Raw genomic sequence first — 20,759 nt, 5'->3', positions numbered from 1 at the left:
TAACCGAAACCCCCTGACAAGGTACAAATCTGTCGTTCTGCCCCTGAACAGGCAGTTAACCCACTGTTCCTAGGCCGTCATTGAAAATAATAATTTGTTCTTAACTGACTTGCCTAGTTAAATAAAAATAAATAAGGTTAATTAAGAAGAATTGACCAGCCACATTGCCCTGGCTAAACCCTAGCCTACCGTACACAATGGCCTAGCTAAACCCAGGTGTACCGTCCATAACACCCTAGGTTAGGGTTGCCAACTTTCTCACTACCAAATAAGGGACAAAGGGCGGGGTGTGGGTACGGTATTGTGTGAATGAATATACACTGTATATTCATATTCTTATTCAATTGGAAAAACTTTTTTTTAAAATTACATTTAGCCTATAGCTTTACTAAAACTGTATCATTATGTAAACTTACGTGAATAAACGTCAAAATAAATGATCGTAGAAATCACAATTTGGACCTTTTACCTTTTTTAATAAAATAAATACATATTGAAATGCAAAAGAGGAAAGGAGGGTCATGAGTCACTCACCAGGTCTACTTATGTTTTGCTGCTCTTGACTGATTCAAACAGTCCTTTCTCCTCTTGCAAAGCCATTACATGACAAGTCACAGTTCATTTGAAGTTCATTCTTTTCATCAGCTCTGTGCTACATCTGTTTCTAGAGTCTGACCATTTACTGGTCATCGGGGAGAAAGTCCTCTCCACAAAGGCATTTGAGCCTGGCACACTGAGGACAAATGAGACAATCCCGAACATGTTGATCAAGTTGGCTTTCCCTAGGTCTTGGAAAACTGCCACCTGCTTCTCACTGGCAGAGTTTGTGGTATCCTGTCTGGCTTTCTGTATTTCCTCCAGGCTAACACAAAACTCTTCGTAGAGTTGGTCCCTGTCATTTGGAGGGCAACCACCACCTGCTCCAGGTCAGTGGAGGAGAGCTCCTCATGGAGGCCGATCAGTTTTACCATTACATTACCCGGTGAGAAATCAAACCACTTGTAAATGTATGTAATGACAGTGTCATAGAACGTCCTGTTGCTGCTTGGACCTTTGACAATTGTTTATCCATCAGCTGCTTGGTCTGGTATCCCAAAACATCAGCTGCTTGGTCTGGTATCCTAAAACATCAGCTGCTTGGTCTGGTATCCCAAAACATCAGCTGCTTGGTCTGGTATCCCACAACATCAGCTGCTTGGTCTGGTATCCCAAAACATCAGCTGCTTGGTCTGGTATCCCAAAACATCAGCTGCTTGGTCCGCTCACAAAAAAACTGTCCTGTTTCAGCTGAAGCATCTTCAATGTTGAACTTTTGGACTTCCTCGTAAACATCTGTGATGCAGAGCGTTGTTTCCTCCAGCTTTTTTACGAGTTGGTCATAAACACACCCCACTTTGTGGAAAAAGCACAGATAAATCTCAGCAGCTTCCTTTTTTTTCTTCATACTTAAAAATACTATTCAGCGCCACAGGACAGGTCTCCCTAAGGGACCTGAAGTTTGATGTAAGAGCTGGCCAGCTTTGCAGGAGACGATCGACGGCTGGAGAGCCATTGTGTGCAAACATGTCGCAGAATTTCACGCCACTCAGTGTCAACAAAGGCAAAAAAAAAAAAAATGCACGCAGTTCCTCTCTTCGGGAAGCGGATACTGATAGGTGTCTGTGGATCTGTAAAACAATTCTCTCAATATCCACTGACCGCTGATCGCAGGCATTATGAGCTATGTGAGCTGGGCAATTAGCTTTCAGAATGCGATTGTTGTTGGCACTGCTCAATAACTGGTAAACGGAGAGGTGTTTTCCAATTATGTCGGTTTCCTCAGTAGACGTCACGAAGAATGCACCGATATTGCTAGCACCTTTAGCTTAGCGTGGCCTTGTGCATTTCTGTGGATGCATGCTGAGTTAGGTCATTCTCCCTTCTCATTGGCCAATTGAGATTTCCTGACGGCATATAAAGTACAGAAAGCTTTCGTCGGGTCACCACTGACGGCCTTAACACACATCTTCATTGCGTCACGTTGTTTGTTGTAGCTGCACAGTTATTTTCTATTCTGCATGTTTATCCATTTTTCCTTGATATGCCAAACCGACCGAACAATAACAGAAATTACTTTGCAGGAATTGGCGCGTTTACACTATACTGTGATTGGAAGAATATTTAGCCAAATATATAAGGGACATCCCGGCTAATACTGGACAGTTGGCAACCCTACCCTAGCTAAACCTTAGACATCTTTCTAACAGCTACCAGGAGACTAACAACTTGATGTCATTCTTCTGGAAGTGTTAAATGCAGTGTTGTCTCTCAGTAGCCCAGTGTATTGTGTTCACACCACTGCTTCACTGAGACAGAAACCTGAGTTTACTAACTTCTCTTATTTCCTCTCCTCTCTGCAGCTCTCATCCTGTTGAACGCCATCAGTAGCTGCCACCTTCAGTGCGGTCCTCTTAAGCCACTTCCACTGACCCCTGAACCCTCGTTGCCATGGAGAACATGAGTGAGCTCCAGAACCCGCTCCTGGACAAGAACAGCAAGCACGTCGTCAACGGTTACGGCGGCGACTTCCCTAACAACCAGTACCAGGAGAACATCATCAACTACTTAACCGGTGGCGACAGCGGAGAAGGAGGAGGTAACACTAACAACGGTACGGTGGCCCATGTGGGACACAACAACCCCAACGGCAAGACGAAAGCTCAACAACTCCTGGACGCCACCTCACTCCATCTGGCCGTCGAGGCCTTCTACAGGCCTAACTTCATCCTGTACAAGGAGGAAGGGGGAGGAGGAGGCGGAGTCAAGGCCAAGGATTATAAGAACGAGTGTTGCGAGACTACCTTCACAGAGAAGAAAGAGAAGGCGAGGGAGGCGTCTGTAGCAGTGGAGACCCCCGGAAGCACAGAGGACCCTCAGGCCAAGCTGCTGGAAGAAGGAGACAACGTGAAGATACAGACTGTCTCCTACGAGGTGGAGGAGGAGGAGTATGTGGATTACGAGGTAAGGAAAATAATACACTCAGATGTATCCTCCCCATAGTAGATTCAGAATTTATGAGCAGGTACGTGAGCATGCACCTGGGGAATTGCTGGAAGTGTGATAACGGATTTGTGGTTTGGTAGAAAGTAGACATCGCTGTGCCTCCATCTTCTCTAGCTCCTGTGTGTGCTGGCTGGGGGAGCAAGTGGGATTGGTTAGGATTGAGGGGTAGACCAGAGAAGAAGGTAGTGGATTGGAAAGTGGTGCAGAGAAGCAGTTACCAGGTTAGGCAGTAGAGCAGAGAAGCAGGTACCAGGTTAGGCAGTAGAGCAGAGAAGCAGGTACCAGATTAGGCAGTAGAGCAGAGAAGCAGGTACCAGGTTAGGCAGTAGAGCAGAGAAGCAGGTACCAGGTTAGGCAGTAGAGCAGAGAAGCAGGTACCAGGTTAGGAAGTAGAGCAGAGAAGCAGGTACCAGATTAGGCAGTAGAGCAGAGAAGCAGGTACCAGGTTAGGCAGTAGAGCAGAGAAGCAGGTACCAGGTTAGGCAGTAGAGCAGAGAAGCAGGTACCAGGTTAGGCAGTAGAGCAGAGAAGCAGGTAGTAGGGATGTTGTAATTTTTTACAGTAAGAAAAGTAGTAAAGTGAAGTATATTACAGCATCTCTGCTGTAAAGCAACATTACAGTATGAAGCTGGCAACTCTGGTGACAGGACAATGCTGTAAATTTACAGTGACATTCTTCCTGAAATCTAAAAGAAAAACAATACATTTATACATATATATACAGTACCAGTCAAAAGTTTGGACACACCTACACATTCCAGGGGTTTTCTTTATTTTTTTTTATTATTTTCTACATTGTAGAATAAGACATCAAAAAACATGAAATTTCACATTTGGCATCATGTACTAACCAAAAAATATTTATACTTGAGATTCTTCAACGTGGCCACCCTTTGCCTTGATGACAGCTTTTCACACTCTTGGCATTCTCTCAACCAGCTTCATGAGGTAGTCACCCGGAATACATTTCAATTAACAGGTGTGCCTTGTTAAAAGTTAATTTGTGGAATTTCTTTCCTTCTTAACCATACCATGTGGTTAAACGCTTAGACTATTGATACTGACAGAATAAGAATATGAATTACTAGTCTGCAGCTAGGAATTCGGTATCATTGAACGCGAAGAACGACAACCGCCGGAACATCTATTCTATAACGACATGAATGAATGTCACTCTGAACTATCTATTCTAACCACGACAGAGAGAGGGCGGGCAATCTCTCCAACAGAAACAAACTTTTCAACAGAGATCCCGACGACACACTGAACGTATATATATATATTGATTGCAATTATTCCCGAATGAGTGAGCGTTCATGTGCAAAGGATTAGCATTTCAATTGTTACAATTATCAACTTTGTAGTGTCTCATCTCAGTCGACCCCCACTCCCCTTTCTGTCCACCAAGCCGCGATGCCGGTTTATCCCACTAGGGAAACTTCATTATCATTTCCTTGTAACTATCTACTGTTTGTTTATGCATTTCTGTGAATTACTTAGTAAGTAAATAAATGATTTAAGACAATTGATGAATGGATGACTCATAGTGAAGACTGTATTCGTGCAGATAACCAACAATTTACGACGTTTGGAATGAGACTGGAATGAGACTAACGTGAGGTAAAATAAAGAATAAATCATTAATCAGAAGACTAATTGATCAGATATTAAAATATCTGAAAAGTTATATTAGGTAAATTAGAACTTTGTGACCTGAATATTTTCCTTGGTGCCCCGACATCCTAGTTATTAATTACATTTGCCTGATTAGTTAATCACGAAATGCTAATTACAGAGAAACTTTGATAAAAACTATAAGTCTTCAGTTAATGATAGTAAAGGCATGACACTACCATACCCCTGTCTGTACATTATGCCCTGAATCTATCCTACCATGCCCAGAAATCTGCTCCTTTCATTCTCTTTCCCCAGTCCATGAGACAACCAGTTTTGATAGCCTTTAGCCGTACCCTCATCCTACTCCTCTGTTCCTTGGGTGATGTGGAGGTAAACCCAGGCCCTGCGCGTCCCCAGGCGCTCTCATTTGTTGACTTCTGTAACTGTAAAAGCCTTGGTTTCATGCATGATAATTATCAGAAGCCTCCCTAAGTTTGTTTCATTCACTGCTTTAGCACACTCCGCCAAACCTGATGTCCTTGCCGTTTCTGATTCCTGGCTTAGGAAGGCCACCAAAAATTCTGCGATTTCCATCCCCAACTACAACATTTTCCATCAAGAAAGAACTGCCAAAGGGGGAGGAGTTGCAATCTACCGCAGAGAAAGGGAAGTCAGGAACCAATACACGCAGTCAGTCAGGAAAGTAAAGGCTAACGGAAATTTGCTTCCTGTAGCTCTAACTCCAAAAGGTTTTGGGACACTGTACTCTCTTCTCCGTATACATCAACAATGTCGCTCTTGCTACGGTTGATTCCCTGATCCACCTCTACGCAGACGACACCATTCTGTATACTTCTGGCCCTTCTTTGGACACGGTAATAACAAACCTCCAAACGAGTTTCAATGCCATACAACACTCCTCCCGTGGCCTCCAACTGCTCTTAAACGCTAGTAAAACTAAATGCATGCTGTTCAACTGATCGCTGCCCGCACCCGCATCGTCCGTCTAGCATCACTACTCTGGACGGTTCTGACTTAGAATATGTGAACAACTACAAATACCTAGGTGTCTGGTTAGACTCTAAACTCTCCTTCCAGACTCACATAAAACATCTCCAATCCAAAATTAAATCTAGAAGTAGCTTCCTATTTCGCAACAAAGCCTCCTTCACTCACGTCGCCAAACATACCCTAGTAAAACTGATTATCCTACCGATCCTCGACTTCGGCGATGTCATCTACAAAATAGCTTCCAACACTCTACTCAGCATACTGGATGCTATACTGGAAGCCCGATATACCAACCACCACTGCGACCTGTATGCTCTAGTCAGCTGACCCTCGCTACATATTCGTCGCCAGACCCACCAGGTCATCTATAAGTCTTTGCTAGGTAAAGCTCTGCCTTATCTCAGCTCACTGGTCAAGATAACAACACCCACCCGTAGCACGCGCTCCAGCAGGTATATCTCACTGGTCATCCCCAAAGCCAACACTGCCTTTCCTTCCAGTTCTCTGCTGCCAATAACTGGAACGAATTGCAAAAATTTCTGAAGAATTATATCTCCCTCACTAAACATCAGCTATCTGAGCAGCTTACCAACCGCTGCAGCTGTACACAGCCCATCTGTAAATAGCCCATCCAATCTACCTACCTCATCCCCATATTGTTTTTATCTACTTTTTTGCACACCAGTATTTCTACTTGCACATCATCATCTGCACATCTTTCACTCCAGTGTTAATTTGCTAAACTGTAATTACTTCGCTACTATGGCCTATTTATTGCCTTACCTCCTCACGCCATTTGCACACACTGTATATAGACTTTTTTCTATTGTTTTATTGACTGTTTTTTTCTATTCCATGTTAATCCATTCATTCCATGTGTAACTCTGTGTTGTTGTTTGTGTCACACTGCTTTGCTTTATCTTGACCAGGTCGCAGTTGTAAATGAGAACTTCTCAACTGGCCTACCTGGTTAAATAAAGGTGAAATAAATAATTGAAAACATACAGTTTATTACCTCAAACATAGAACGCTGCGTCTCCTGAAACATCTCCTCTTGCTAACTCTCCTCTTTACCAACATTTTAAGCGATATATTGTCAAATAAAGCCCTTTTTTGTCTACTTACCCAGAGTGATAGGAACTCATGTTGCTAACTAGTGTTAGCGCAATTGCTAACTAGTGTTAGTGCAATGACTGGAAGCCTACAGGAAGAGTTAGCTAGCAGTTGGTCTGAAAATGGAGAGGATTTGTGACTGCAAACACAAGTGCTTTGTGCTGTAGAAAGAACCTGCAATGTACACCATCTGATCCCGTACACCATCTGATCCCGTACACCATCTGATCCCGTAAACCATCTGATCCCGTACACCATCTGATCCCGTACACCATCTGATCCCGTACACCATCTGATCCCGTACACCATCTGATCCCGTAAACCATCTGATCCCGTACACCATCTGATCCCGTACACCATCTGATCCCGTACACCATCTGATCCCGTACACAATCTGATCCCGTACACCATCTGATCCCGTACACCATCTGATCCCGTATACCATCTGATCCCGTACACCATGCGAATCCCGAACACCATGTGTATCCCGTACACCTTGCGTATCCCGTACACCATCTGATCCCGTACACCATCTGATCCCGTACACCATGTGAATCCCGAACACCATGTGTATCCCGTACACCATGTGTATCCCATACACCATCCCGTACACCATGCGTATCCCGTACACCTTGCGTATCCCGTACACCATGCGTATCCCGTACACCATGCGAATCCCGAACACCATGTGTATCCCGTACACCTTGCGTATCCCGTACACCATGCGTATCCCGTACACCATGCGAATCCCGAACACCATGTGTATCCCGTACACCTTGCGTATCCCGTACACCATGTGTATCCCATACACCATGCGTATCCCGTACACCATCCGTACACCATGCGTATCCCGTACACCATCCGTACACCATGCATATCCCGTACACCATGCGAATCCCGAACACCATGTGTATCCCGTACACCATGCGAATCCCGAACACCATGTGTATCCCGTACACCATGTGTATCCCGTACACCATGTGTATCCCATACACCATCCGTACACCATGCGAATCCCGTACACCATGTGTATCCCGAACACCATGTGTATCCCGTACACCATGCGAATCCCGAACACCATGTGTATCCCGTACACCATGTGTATCCCGTACACCATGTGTATCCCATACACCATCCCATATATTTTATCTTCACTATCTTTTCAGGTTCAGCCAGGGCCAGACATTGGTCAAACAGCCAAGGCCAGACATTGGTCCAACAGCCAGGGCCAGACATTGGTCAAACAGCCAAGGCCAGGTATTGGTCCAACAGCCAGGGCCAGAAAATGGTCAAAACATTCACCAGCAATATCAATTCAAACAGCACATACAGTTGGGTCGGAAGTTTACATACACTTAGGTTGGAGTCATTAAAACTCATTTTTCAACAAGTTGGCAAGTCGGTTAGGACTTCTACATTGTGCAAGTCATTTTTCCAACAATTGTTTAGACAGATTATTTCACTTTTAATTCACTGTATCACAATTCCAGTGGGTCAGAAGTTTACATACACTAAGTTGACCTTGCCTTTAAACAGCTTGGAAAATTCCAGAAAATTATGTAATGGCTTTAGAAGCTTCTGATAGGCTAATTGACATAATTTGAGTCAATTGGAGGTGTACCTGTGGATGTATTTCATGGCTTACCTTCAAACTCAGTGCCTCTTTGCTTGACATCATGGGAAAAGGAAATCAGCCAAGTTCATCCTTGGGAGCTATTTCCAAACGCCTGAAGGTACCACGTTCATCTGTACAAACAATAGTACGCAAGTATGAACACCATGGGACCACGCAGCCGTCATATCGCTCAGGAAGGAGCTAGAGATGAACGTACTTTGGTGCGAAAAGAACAAATCAATCCCAGAACAACAGCAAAGGACGTTGTGAAGATGCTGGAGGAAACAGGTACAAAAGTATCTATATCCACAGTAAAACCAGTCCTATATCGACATAACCTGAAAGGCCGCTCAGCAAGGAAGAAGCCACTGCTCCAAAACCGCCATAAAAAAGGGGACAAAGATCGTACTTTTCTGAGAAATGTCCTCTCGTCTGATGAAACAAAAATAAAACTGTTTGGCCATAATGACCATCGTTATGTTTGGAGGAAAAAGGTGGAAGCTTGCAAGCCGAAGAACACCATCCCAACCATGAAGCACGCTGGTGGCAGCATCATTTTGTGGGGGTGCTTTGCTGAGGGAGGGACTGGTGCACTTCAAAAAATAGATGGCATCATGAGGGGGGGAAATTATGTGGAGATATTGAAGCAACATCTCAAGACATCAGTCAGGAAGTTAAAGCTTGGTCTTCCAAATGGACAATGACCCCAAGAACTCTTCCAAAATTGTGGCAAAATGGCTTAAGGACAACAAAGTCAAGGTATTGGAGTGGCCATCACAAAGCCCTGATCTCAATCCTATAGAAAATGTGTGGGCAGAACTGAAAACGTGTGTGCGAGCAAGGAGGCCAACAAACCTGACTCAATTACAGCAGCTCTGTCAGGAGGAATGGGCCAAAATTTGTTGTGGGAAGCTTGTGGAAGGCTACCCAAAATGTTTGACCCAAGATAAACAATTTAAAGGCAATGTTACTAAATACTAATTGAGTGTATGTAAACTTCTGACCCACTGGGAATGTGATGAAAGAAATAAAAGCTGAAATAAATCACTCTCTACTATTATTCTGACATTTCACTTTCTTAAAATAAAGTGGTGATCCTAAGACAGGGAATTTTTACTTGGATTAAATGTCAAGAATGGTGAAAAACGGAGTTTAAATCTATTTCGCTAAGGTGTTTGTAAACTTCCGAATACAACTGTAGATTTCGGAGATCCTTATCTGTACCAAACAGTATCTAGACATTCGTATCTATACAAAACACTATCTATACAAAACACTATCTATGCAAAACACTATCTATGCAAAACACTATCTATAAAAAACACTATCCTATACAAAACACTATCTATACAAATCACTATCTATACAAAACACTATCTAGACATTCGTATCTATACAAAACACGATCTATGCAAAACACTATCTATGCAGAACACTATCTATGCAAAACACTATCTATACAAAACACTATCTAGACATACCTATCTATACAAAACACTATCTAGACATTCGTATCTATATAAAACACTATCTATACAAAACACTTATCTATACATCCCTACCTATACAAAACACTATCTATACATCCCTATCTATACAAAACACTATCTATACATCCCTATCTATACAAAACACTATCTATACATCCCTATCTATACAACACACTATCTAGACATCCATATCTTTACAAAACACTATCTATACATCCCTATCTATACAACACACTATCTAGACATCCATATCTTTACAAAACACTATCTATACATCCCTATCTATACAACACACTATCTATACATCCCTATCTATACAAAACACTATCTATACATCCCTATCTATACAACACACTATCTAGACATCCATATCTTTACAAAACACTTATCTATACATCCCTATCTATACAACACACTATCTATACATCCCTATCTATACAAAACACTATCTATACATCCGTATCTATACAAAACACTATCTAGACATCCATATCTTTACAAAACACTATCTAGACATCCTTATCCATACAAAACACTATCTAGACATCCCTATCTATACAAATCACCACCTAGACATCCCTATCTATACAAAACATGATATAGAGATCCCTATCTAACACTGTCTAAAGACCCAATATATGTCTCAGCTGTCAATGCTGACTATATGACATTATCTGACTGATATTCAGGCCTGTGTGTGTGTGCGCAGTGGCTCTCCATCCCTCTATCAGTCCGTCTCTCCTCTATCCATCCTTTTCTCCTCTATCCATCCTCTCTCCATCCCTCTCTCCTCTATCCATCCCTCTATCCATCCTCTCTCCATCCCTCTCTCCTCTCTCCATCCCTCTCTCCTCTATCCATCCCTCTATCAGTCCCTCTCTCCTCTCTCCATCCCTCTCTCCTCTATCCATCCCTCTATCAGTCCATCTCTCCTCTCTCCATCCCTCTCTCCTCTCTCCATCTCTCTCGCTCCTCTCATCCCTCTCTCCTCTCTCCATCCCTCTCCCCATCCCTCTCTCCATCCCTCTCTCCTCTATCCATTCCTCCCTACGCCCTCGCTCCACCCTGTCTTTAATGGTCACCAGGGACTATGGCGTTTTGGATCTCTTAACAGTGTAATAAAGGCCCAGATTTGATCTCCTGATAAACACCCACTTTAAATCTCTCTCTACCACCATCAGATCTTACTTTCCTCCAGAGAGAGAGAAGGAGAGGGGAGAAAGGGCGATGAGGGAAGGAGGTATGACGGGAGGGAGACAGAAACAAATCAGTTCAATGTAATTGAAGACAATTGGGAAAATTGGAACACGCTAAAAAAACAACAGGAAGAGCTACAGTATCTATCCAAAATGGAGGTTTATTGATAATAATTTCTCCAAATCTTTTTTGGGCCTATAACAAAGAACAAACACATACTGTATACACAATTGATTACATAGCAGTCAGCTATTAACTTGAACTGACCAGATTTACATTCAAAATACAAAAAAAACCTCCAAACCAAAAAGGCCTGTGGTGTTGATGTTATCCTAAATTAAATTATAAAATATACAGACAACATATTCCAATTGGCTATACTGAAACTCTTTAACATCATCCTCAGCTCTGGCATCTTCCCCAGTATTTGGAACCAAGTACTGATCACCCCAATCCACAAAAGTGAAGACAAATTTGACCCCAATAACTATGGTGTGATATGCGTCAACAGCAACCTTGGGAAAATCCTCTGCATTATCATTAACTTTATTTCCTCTGTGAAAACCAATGTCCTGAGTAAATGTCGAATTGGCTTTTTACCAAATTACCGTACGACAGACCACGTATTCACCCTGCACATCACTATTGACAAACAAATGAAATCAAAAGCAAAGTCTTCTCCTGCTATGTTGTTTTCCAAAAAGCTTTTGACTCGATTTGGCATGAAGGTCTGATATTTAAACTGACCCAAAGCAGTGTTAAGGGGAAAACATACGACATTATACAATCCATGTACACAAACAACAATAATAATAATAATAATAATAATAAAAAACATGTATTTCCACAGGGCCATGGGGTGAGACACGGAGGCAATTTGAACCACACTTTCATTAACATATTGTAACGGTTTTCTTGATGAGAAGGAGAGTCGGACCAAAATGCGGCGTGTCTATTGCAATCCATGTTTAATGAAGTAACACACTAAACACAAACACTACCAAAACAATAAACTTAACGAAAACCGAAACAGCCTATACTTGTGTAACCTAACACAGAACAATGACATCAGGACACTAAGGACAATCACCCACGACCAACTCAAAGAATATGGCTGCCTAAATATGGTTCCCAATCAGAGACAACGATAAACACCTGCCTCTGATTGAGAACCACTTCAGACAGCCATAGACTTAGCTAGAACACCCCACTAGCTACAATCCCCATACATACACACCACCTACAAAAACCCATGCCACACCCTGGCCAAATAAATAAAGATAAACACAAAATACTTCGACCAGGGTGTGACAGAACCCCCCCCCCCCTAAGGTGCGGACTCCCGAACGCACCTCAAAACAATAGGGAGGGTCCGGGTGGGCGTCTGTCCATGGTGGCGGCTCCGGCGCGGGATGTGGACCCCACTCAATCAATGTCTTAGTCCCCTCTCCTCGCGTCCCTGGATAGTCCACCCTCGCCGCCGACCATGGCCTAGTAGTCCTCACCCAGAACCCCACTGGACTGAGGAGCAGCTCGGGACTGAGGGGCAGCTCGGGACTGAGGCAGCTCGGGACTGAGGGGAAGCTCAGGCAGGTTGATGAATCTACCAGATCCTGGTCGACTGGCAGATCTGGAAGAGTCTGGTCGACTGGCAGATCTGGAAGAGTCTGGTCGACTGGCAGATCTGGAAGAGTCTGGTCGACTGGCAGATCTGGAAGAGTCTGGTCGACTGGCAGATCTGGAAGAGTCTGGTCGACCGGCAGATCTGGGAGAGTCTGGTCGACCGGCAGATCTGGGAGAGTCTGGTCGACCGGCAGATCTGGGAGAGTCTGGTCGACCGGCAGATCTGGGAGAGTCTGGTCGACCGGCAGATCTGGGAGAGTCTGGTCGACCGGCAGATCTGGGAGAGTCTGGTCTCCATGCTGACTGGCGGCCCTGGCTGCTCCATGCTGACTGGCGGCCCTGGCTGCTCCATGCTGACTGGCGGCCCTGGCTGCTCCATACTGACTGGCGGCCCTGGCTGCTCCATGCTAACTGGCAGCTCTGGCGGCTCCTTGCAGACTGGCAGCTCTGGCGGCTCCTTGCAGACTGGCAGCTTTGGCGTTATCCTGCAGACAGGCAGCTCTGGCGGCTCCTTGCAGACTGGCAGCTCTGGCGGCTCCTTGCAGACTGGCAGCTTTGGCGGCATCCTGCAGACAGGCAGCTCTGGCGGCTCCTTGCAGACTGGCAGCTCCTTGCAGACTGGCAGCTCTATGCAGACTGGCAGCTCCTTGCAGACTGGCAGCTCCTTGCAGACTGGCTGCTCCATGCTGACTGGCTGCTCCATGCTCACTGGCGGCCCTGGCTGCTCCATGCTGACTGGCGGCCCAGGCTGCTCCATGCAGACTGACAGCTCCTTGCAGGCTGGCAGCTCCTTGCAGACTGGCAGCTCAGGCTGCTCCATGCAGACTGGCAGTTCTGGCTGCGCTGAACAGGCGGGAGACTCCGGCAGCGCAGGAGAGGAGAGAGGCTCCGGCTGCGCTGAACAGGCGGGAGATTCCGGCAGCGCAGGAGAGCAGAAAGGCTCTGGCTGCGCTGAACAGGCGGGAGACTCCGGCAGCGCAGGAGAGGAGAAAGGCTCTGGCTGCGCTGAACAGGCGGAAGACTCCGATAGCGCATGAGAGAAGAGAGGCTCTGGCTGCGCTGAACAGGCGGGAGACTCCGATAGCGCAGAGAGGAGGAGGGCTCCGACAGCGCTGGACAGGCGAGGCGCACTGTAGGCCTGATGCGTGGTGCTGGCACAGGACGTGCAAGGCTAGGGATGGGCACAGGAGGCCTGATGTGTGAGACTGGAACCAACTTCACCAGCCGACTAAAACGGACCTCAGGACGAGTATGGAGCGCTAACCCAGGTGCCATCAAATCCCTGACACGTTCCGTCAGGCGAATTCTATGCAAAAAAGCACCAACACAGCAACTCCCTCATTTCTCTCTCCTCCAATTTCCCCATTAACTCCTTCACAGTCTCTGTTTCGCTCACCTCCAACACCGGCTCTGGTTCTGGTCTCCTCCTTGGCTCCTCACGATAAACAGGAAGAGTTGGCTCAGGTCTGGCTCCTGACTCTGCCACACTCTCCCTGAGCCCCCCCCCAAGAAATTTTTGGGGGTGACTATGGGGCCTCCGTCCGCGCCGCCTTGCTTGCTTCGCAAACTCCATTCTCCTATATCCTTCCGCGCACTGCTCCATCGAATCCCAGGCGGGCTCCGGCACTCTCCCTGGGTCGGCCGCCCACCTGTCGATCTCCTCCCAAGTCGTATACTCCATACTGTACTCCTCTTTGGGCTGCGCCTGTTGTTTCTTCTCTCGCTGCACCTTTGGGCGGCTACACTCCCCTGGTTTAGCCCAGGGTCCTCTCCCGTCGAGGATTTCCTCCCATGTCCAGAAATCCTTATTGCGCATCTCCTCGCGCTGCTCCTGCCTGTTGACACGCTGCTTGGTCCCTTTGTGGTGGGTGATTCTGTAACGGTTTTCTTGATGAGAAGGAGAGTCGGACCAAAATTCGGCGTGTCTATTGCAATCCATGTTTAATGAAGTAACACACTAAACACAAACACTACCAAAACAATAAACTTAACGAAAACCGAAACAGCCTATACTTGTGTAACCTAACACAGAACAATGACATCAGGACACTAAGGACAATCACCCACGACCAACTCAAAGAATATGGCTGCCTAAATATGGTTCCCAATCAGAGACAACGATAAACACCTGCCTCTGATTGAGAACCACTTCAGACAGCCATAGACTTAGCTAGAACACCCCACTAGCTACAATCCCCATACATACACACCACCTACAAAAACCCATGCCACACCCTGGCCTGACCAAATAAATAAAGATAAACACAAAATACTTCGACCAGGGTGTGACACATATGCTGTATGTCAATGAATTTGCGAGGGCACTAGAACAGTCTGCTGTGTAGATTCTGTCAGGCCTGTGCACTGAAAGTTAATCTCAGTAAGAAAATTATAGTCTTCCAAAAAAACTCCAGTTATCAGGACCAAAGTTACAATTTCCATCTAGACACCGCTGCCCTAGAGCAGAAAAAACACTATACATACCTCGGCCTAAAGACCAGGGCCACAGGTCACTTCCACAAAGCTGTGGACCATCTGAGAGACAAGGCAAAAGGAACATCAAATTTGACATCCCAATTAGGATCTAGCAAAAAAAAATACTTGAATCAGTTATAGAACCCATTGCCCTTTATGGTTGTGAGGTCTGGGGTCCGCTCACCAACGAAGAATTCACAGAATGGGACAAACACCATATTCTCTTTATGCAGAATTCCGCAAAAACATCCTTCGTGTACAACATCAAACACCAAATAATGCATGTAGAGCAAAATAAGCACAAAACCCGCTAATTATCAAATCCAGAAAAAAGCCGTTAATTAAATTCTACAACAACCTAAAAACAACTGATTCCCAAACCTTCCATAACAAAGACCTCATTTACAAAGAGATGAACCTGGAGAAGAGTCCTCTGCTGCTGATACGGGGATTCTGCTCACAAACAAAATCAGGCTGTCACGTTGTATAATGATGGGAGACAGGCGCAGGAATACGAAATAATTTTTTATTTTATTTCACTACCCAAAATAGTGTACATCATGGTCATGACGGGGACGAAGCCCAAAACAAACACTTCTATATATATATAACACAGGGCTGTAACCCAAACAAAGAGTGAGGTGTAAACCTCTAATAAATACACAGGAAGAGACCCGTAATGACAACACACAGGACAAGACCCGTAATAACAACACACAGGACGAGACCCGTAATAACATACACATGGAACGAGACCCGTAATAACAACACACGGGAACGAGACCCGTAATAACAATACACAGGATGAGACCCGTAATAACACCACACAGAACGAGACCCGTAATAACAACACACGGGACGAGACCCGTAATAACAACACACAGGATGAGACCCGTAATAACAACACACAGAACGAGACCCGTAATAACAACACATGGGACGAGACCCGTAATAACAACACACAGGACGAGACCCGTAATAACAACACACAGGATGAGACCCGTAATAACAACACACGGGACGAGACCCGTAATAACAACACACAGGATGAGACCCGTAATAACAACACACGGGAACGAGACCCGTAATAACAATACATGGAACGAGACCCGTAATAACAAAACACAGGACCAGACCCGTAATAACAACACATGGAACGAGACCCGTAATAACAACACATGGAACGAGACCCGTAATAACAACACACAGGACGAGACCCGTAATAACAATACATGGAACGAGACCCGTAATAACAAAACGGAGGACCAGACCCGTAATAACAACACATGGAACGAGACCCGTAATAACAACACATGGAACGAGACCCGTAATAACAACACACAGGACGAGACCCGTAATAACAACACATGGAACGAGACCCGTAATAACAAAACACGGAACAAGACCCGTAATAACAAAACACAGGACGAGACCCTTAATAACAACACACAGGACGAGACCCGTAATAACAACACACAGGACGAGACCCGTAATAACAACACACAGGACGAGACCCGTAATAACAATACACAGGACGAGACCCGTAACAACAAAACACGGAACGAGACCCGTAATAACAACACACAGGACGAGACCCGTAATAACAACACACAGGACGAGACCCATAATAACAATACACAGGACGAGACCCGTAATAACAAAACACAGGACGAGACCCGTAACAACAAAACACGGAACGAGACCCGTAATAACAAAACACGGAACGAGACCCGTAATAACAAAACACAGGACGAGACCCGTAATAACAACACACAGGATGAGACCCGTAATAACAACACACAGGACGAGACCCGTAATAACAACACACAGGACGAGACCCGTAACAACAAAACACGGAACGAGACCCGTAATAACAAAACACGGAACGAGACCCGTAATAACAAAACACAGGACGAGACCCGTAATAACAACACACAGGATGAGACCCGTAATAACAACACACAGGATGAGACCCGTAATAACAACACACAGGACGAGACCCGTAATAACAACACACGGAACGAGACCCGTAATAACAATAGTAAAAAAACACTAAAACAGAAACAACTCACATAGTTACGTTTAGGTTACTCATTCTGAGTGGTTAAGGCTATAATTTGGAGAAGGCTTATTAAAACAAAATTGTTAAAAATGATTTGCTCTTAACATCAGTGTTTTTCGAGTGATCAGTCTGGTTTAGCACTGGCTACATCTAGTGATGACCAGAGACAGACTGCATTACATGGGACGTTTTCCAATGTTTGGTTGGCAACACATTATAATGAGAATTATGGCTGCTGGCTGCTCAGTAGTGTGGCACAGTGGAATGTTCATGTACTGTAGAATACTGAGAAAGGATTCTAGAGTTCTGGAACATTTTTAACTTTCCAGATGGTTTATCCATTATGGCCATTGGTCCACACACCACAGAATGTTGCATTGAATGTCAGTTCTTATATCCTTCTGATTCTGTGGTCACATGTACTGTAGGTATGCTGAAGTCGTACGCTGTGGGTCCCTTTGATCTTGTAGATGAAACATACGGACCATTCGCAGATGTATCGCAGATGTATCTGCTCGTATGTAAAAATCTCAGACGATCTGTGGAGGATAAGGAAGGTTAGGGAAGTGCCATTTGTCACACCATCTCCCAGAGCATGACATTAGCATTTATAGGCAGTTTTCATGGAAATGGGACCTGTTCCAAATCCAACCTCTTGCTCCTGGCATTTTTTACAGCACAGACACACTGACACATTCCAATACAGATTCCAAGACAAACCAGAGCAGCTCTGAGATCAGATACAGACTCCAATACAAACCAGAGCAGCTCCAGGATCAGATACAGACTCCAATACAAACCAGAGCAGCTCCAGGATCAGATACAGACTCCAATACAAACCAGAGCAGCTCTGAGATCAGATACAGATTCCAATACAAACCAGAGCAGCTCCGGGATCAGATACAGATTCCAATACAAACCAGAGCAGCTCCAGGATCAGATACAGATTCCAATACAAACCAGAGCAGCTCTGAGATCAGATACAGATTCCAAGACAAACCAGAGCAGCTCTGAGATCAGATACAGATTCCAAGACAAACCAGAGCAGCTCTGAGATCAGATACAGATTCCAATACAAACCAGAGCAGCTCTGAGATCAGATACAGACTCCAATACAAACCAGAGCAGCTCTGAGATCAGATACAGATTCCAATACAAACCAGAGCAGCTCTGAGATCAGATACAGACTCCAATACAAACCAGAACAGCTCCAGGATCAGATACAGATTCCAATACAAACCAGAGCAGCTCCAGGATCAGATACAGATTCCAATACAAACCAGAGCAGCTCTGAGATCAGATACAGACTCCAATACAAACCAGAGCAGCTCTGAGATCAGATACAGATTCCAATACAAACCAGAGCAGCTCTGAGATCAGATACAGACTCCAATACAAACCAGAGCAGCTCTGAGATCAATACAGATTCCAATACAAACCAGAGTAGCTCTGAGATCAGATACAGACTCCAATACAAACCAGAGCAGCTCTGAGATCAGATACAGACTCCAATACAAACCAGAGCAGCTCTGAGATCAGATACAGACTCCAATACAAACCAGAGCAGCTCTGAGATCAGATACAGACTCCAATACAAACCAGAGCAGCTCCGGGATCAGATACAGACTCCAATACAAACCAGAGCAGCTCCAGGATCAGATACAGATTCCAAGACAAACCAGAGCAGCTCTGAGATCAGATACAGATTCCAATACAAACCAGAGCAGCTCTGAGATCAGATACAGATTCCAATACAAACCAGAGCAGCTCTGAGATCAGATACAGATTCCAATACAAACCAGAGCAGCTCCGGGATCAGATACAGACTCCAATACAAACCAGAGCAGCTCCAGGATCAGATACAGACTCCAATACAAACCAGAGCAGCTCCAGGATCAGATACAGACTCCAATACAAACCAGAGCAGCTCCAGGATCAGATACAGACTCCAATACAAACCAGAGCAGCTCTGAGATCAGATACAGACTCCAATACAAACCAGAGCAGCTCTGAGATCAGATACAGACTCCAATACAAACCAGAGCAGCTCCAGGATCAGATACAGATTCCAATACAAACCAGAGCAGCTCTTCGATCAGATACAGATTCCAATACAAACCAGAGCAGCTCTGAGATCAGATACAGACTCCAATACAAACCAGAGCAGCTCTGAGATCAGATACAGACTCCAATACAAACCAGAGCAGCTCCAGGATCAGATACAGATTCCAATACAAACCAGAGCAGCTCTTCGATCAGATACAGACTCCAATACAAACCAGAGCAGCTCTGAGATCAGATACAGACTCCAATACAAACCAGAGCAGCTCTGAGATCAGATACAGACTCCAATACAAACCAGAGCAGCTCTGAGATCAGATACAGACTCCAATACAAACCAGAGCAGCTCTGAGATCAGATACAGACTCCAATACAAACCAGAGCAGCTCTGAGATCAGATACAGATTCCAATACAAACCAGAGCAGCTCTGAGATCAGATACAGATTCCAATACAAACCAGAGCAGCTCCGGGATCAGATACAGACTCCAATACAAACCAGAGCAGCTCCAGGATCAGATACAGACTCCAATACAAACCAGAGCAGCTCCAGGATCAGATACAGACTCCAATACAAACCAGAGCAGCTCCAGGATCAGATACAGACTCCAATACAAACCAGAGCAGCTCTGAGATCAGATACAGACTCCAATACAAACCAGAACAGCTCCAGGATCAGATACAGACTCCAATACAAACCAGAGCAGCTCTGAGATCAGATACAGACTCCAATACAAACCAGAGCAGCTCTGAGATCAGATACAGACTCCAATACAAACCAGAGCAGCTCCAGGATCAGATACAGATTCCAATACAAACCAGAGCAGCTCTTCGATCAGATACAGATTCCAATACAAACCAGAGCAGCTCTGAGATCAGATACAGACTCCAATACAAACCAGAGCAGCTCCAGGATCAGATACAGACTCCAATACAAACCAGAGCAGCTCTGAGATCAGATACAGACTCCAATACAAACCAGAGCAGCTCTGAGATCAGATACAGACTCCAATACAAACCAGAGCAGCTCCAGGATCAGATACAGATTCCAATTCAAACCAGAGCAGCTCTTCGATCAGATACAGATTCCAATACAAACCAGAGCAGCTCTAAGATCAGATACAGATTCCAATACAAACCAGAGCAGCTCTTCGATCAGATACAGATTCCAATACAAACCAGAGCAGCTCTGAGATCAGATACAGATTCCAATATAAACCAGAGCAGCTCCAGGATCAGATACAGACTCCAATACAAACCAGAGCAGCTCTGAGATCAGATACAGATTCCAATACAAACCAGAGCAGCTCCAGGATCAGATACAGATTCGAATACAAACCAGAGCAGCTCTGAGATCAGATACAGATTCCAATACAAACCAGAGCAGCTCCGGGATCAGATACAGACTCCAATACAAACCAGAGCAGCTCTGAGATCAGATACAGACTCCAATA

General features: G+C 44.9%; 1 protein-coding gene across 1 annotated transcript in view; it reads left to right on the top strand.

The window, feature by feature from the left end:
- The window catches only part of LOC110529295 (synapse differentiation-inducing gene protein 1-like), a 105,985-nt gene that overhangs the window by 15,168 nt on the left and 70,058 nt on the right, over window positions 1-20,759 (top strand). Inside the window, exon 2 of the mRNA XM_021611414.2 lies at window positions 2,400-3,000. Within this exon, the coding sequence (XP_021467089.1) occupies window positions 2,488-3,000 (513 nt within the window). The 5' untranslated portion in view covers window positions 2,400-2,487. The remainder of the gene's footprint in view (window positions 1-2,399; window positions 3,001-20,759) is intronic.

The sequence above is a fragment of the Oncorhynchus mykiss genome, chromosome 8 (assembly GCF_013265735.2).
Source record: "Oncorhynchus mykiss isolate Arlee chromosome 8, USDA_OmykA_1.1, whole genome shotgun sequence".
Classification (NCBI taxonomy): domain Eukaryota; kingdom Metazoa; phylum Chordata; class Actinopteri; order Salmoniformes; family Salmonidae; genus Oncorhynchus; species Oncorhynchus mykiss.
Note: the sequence above shows the minus strand (reverse complement) of the source record. Positions and strands in the feature narration are given on the sequence as shown.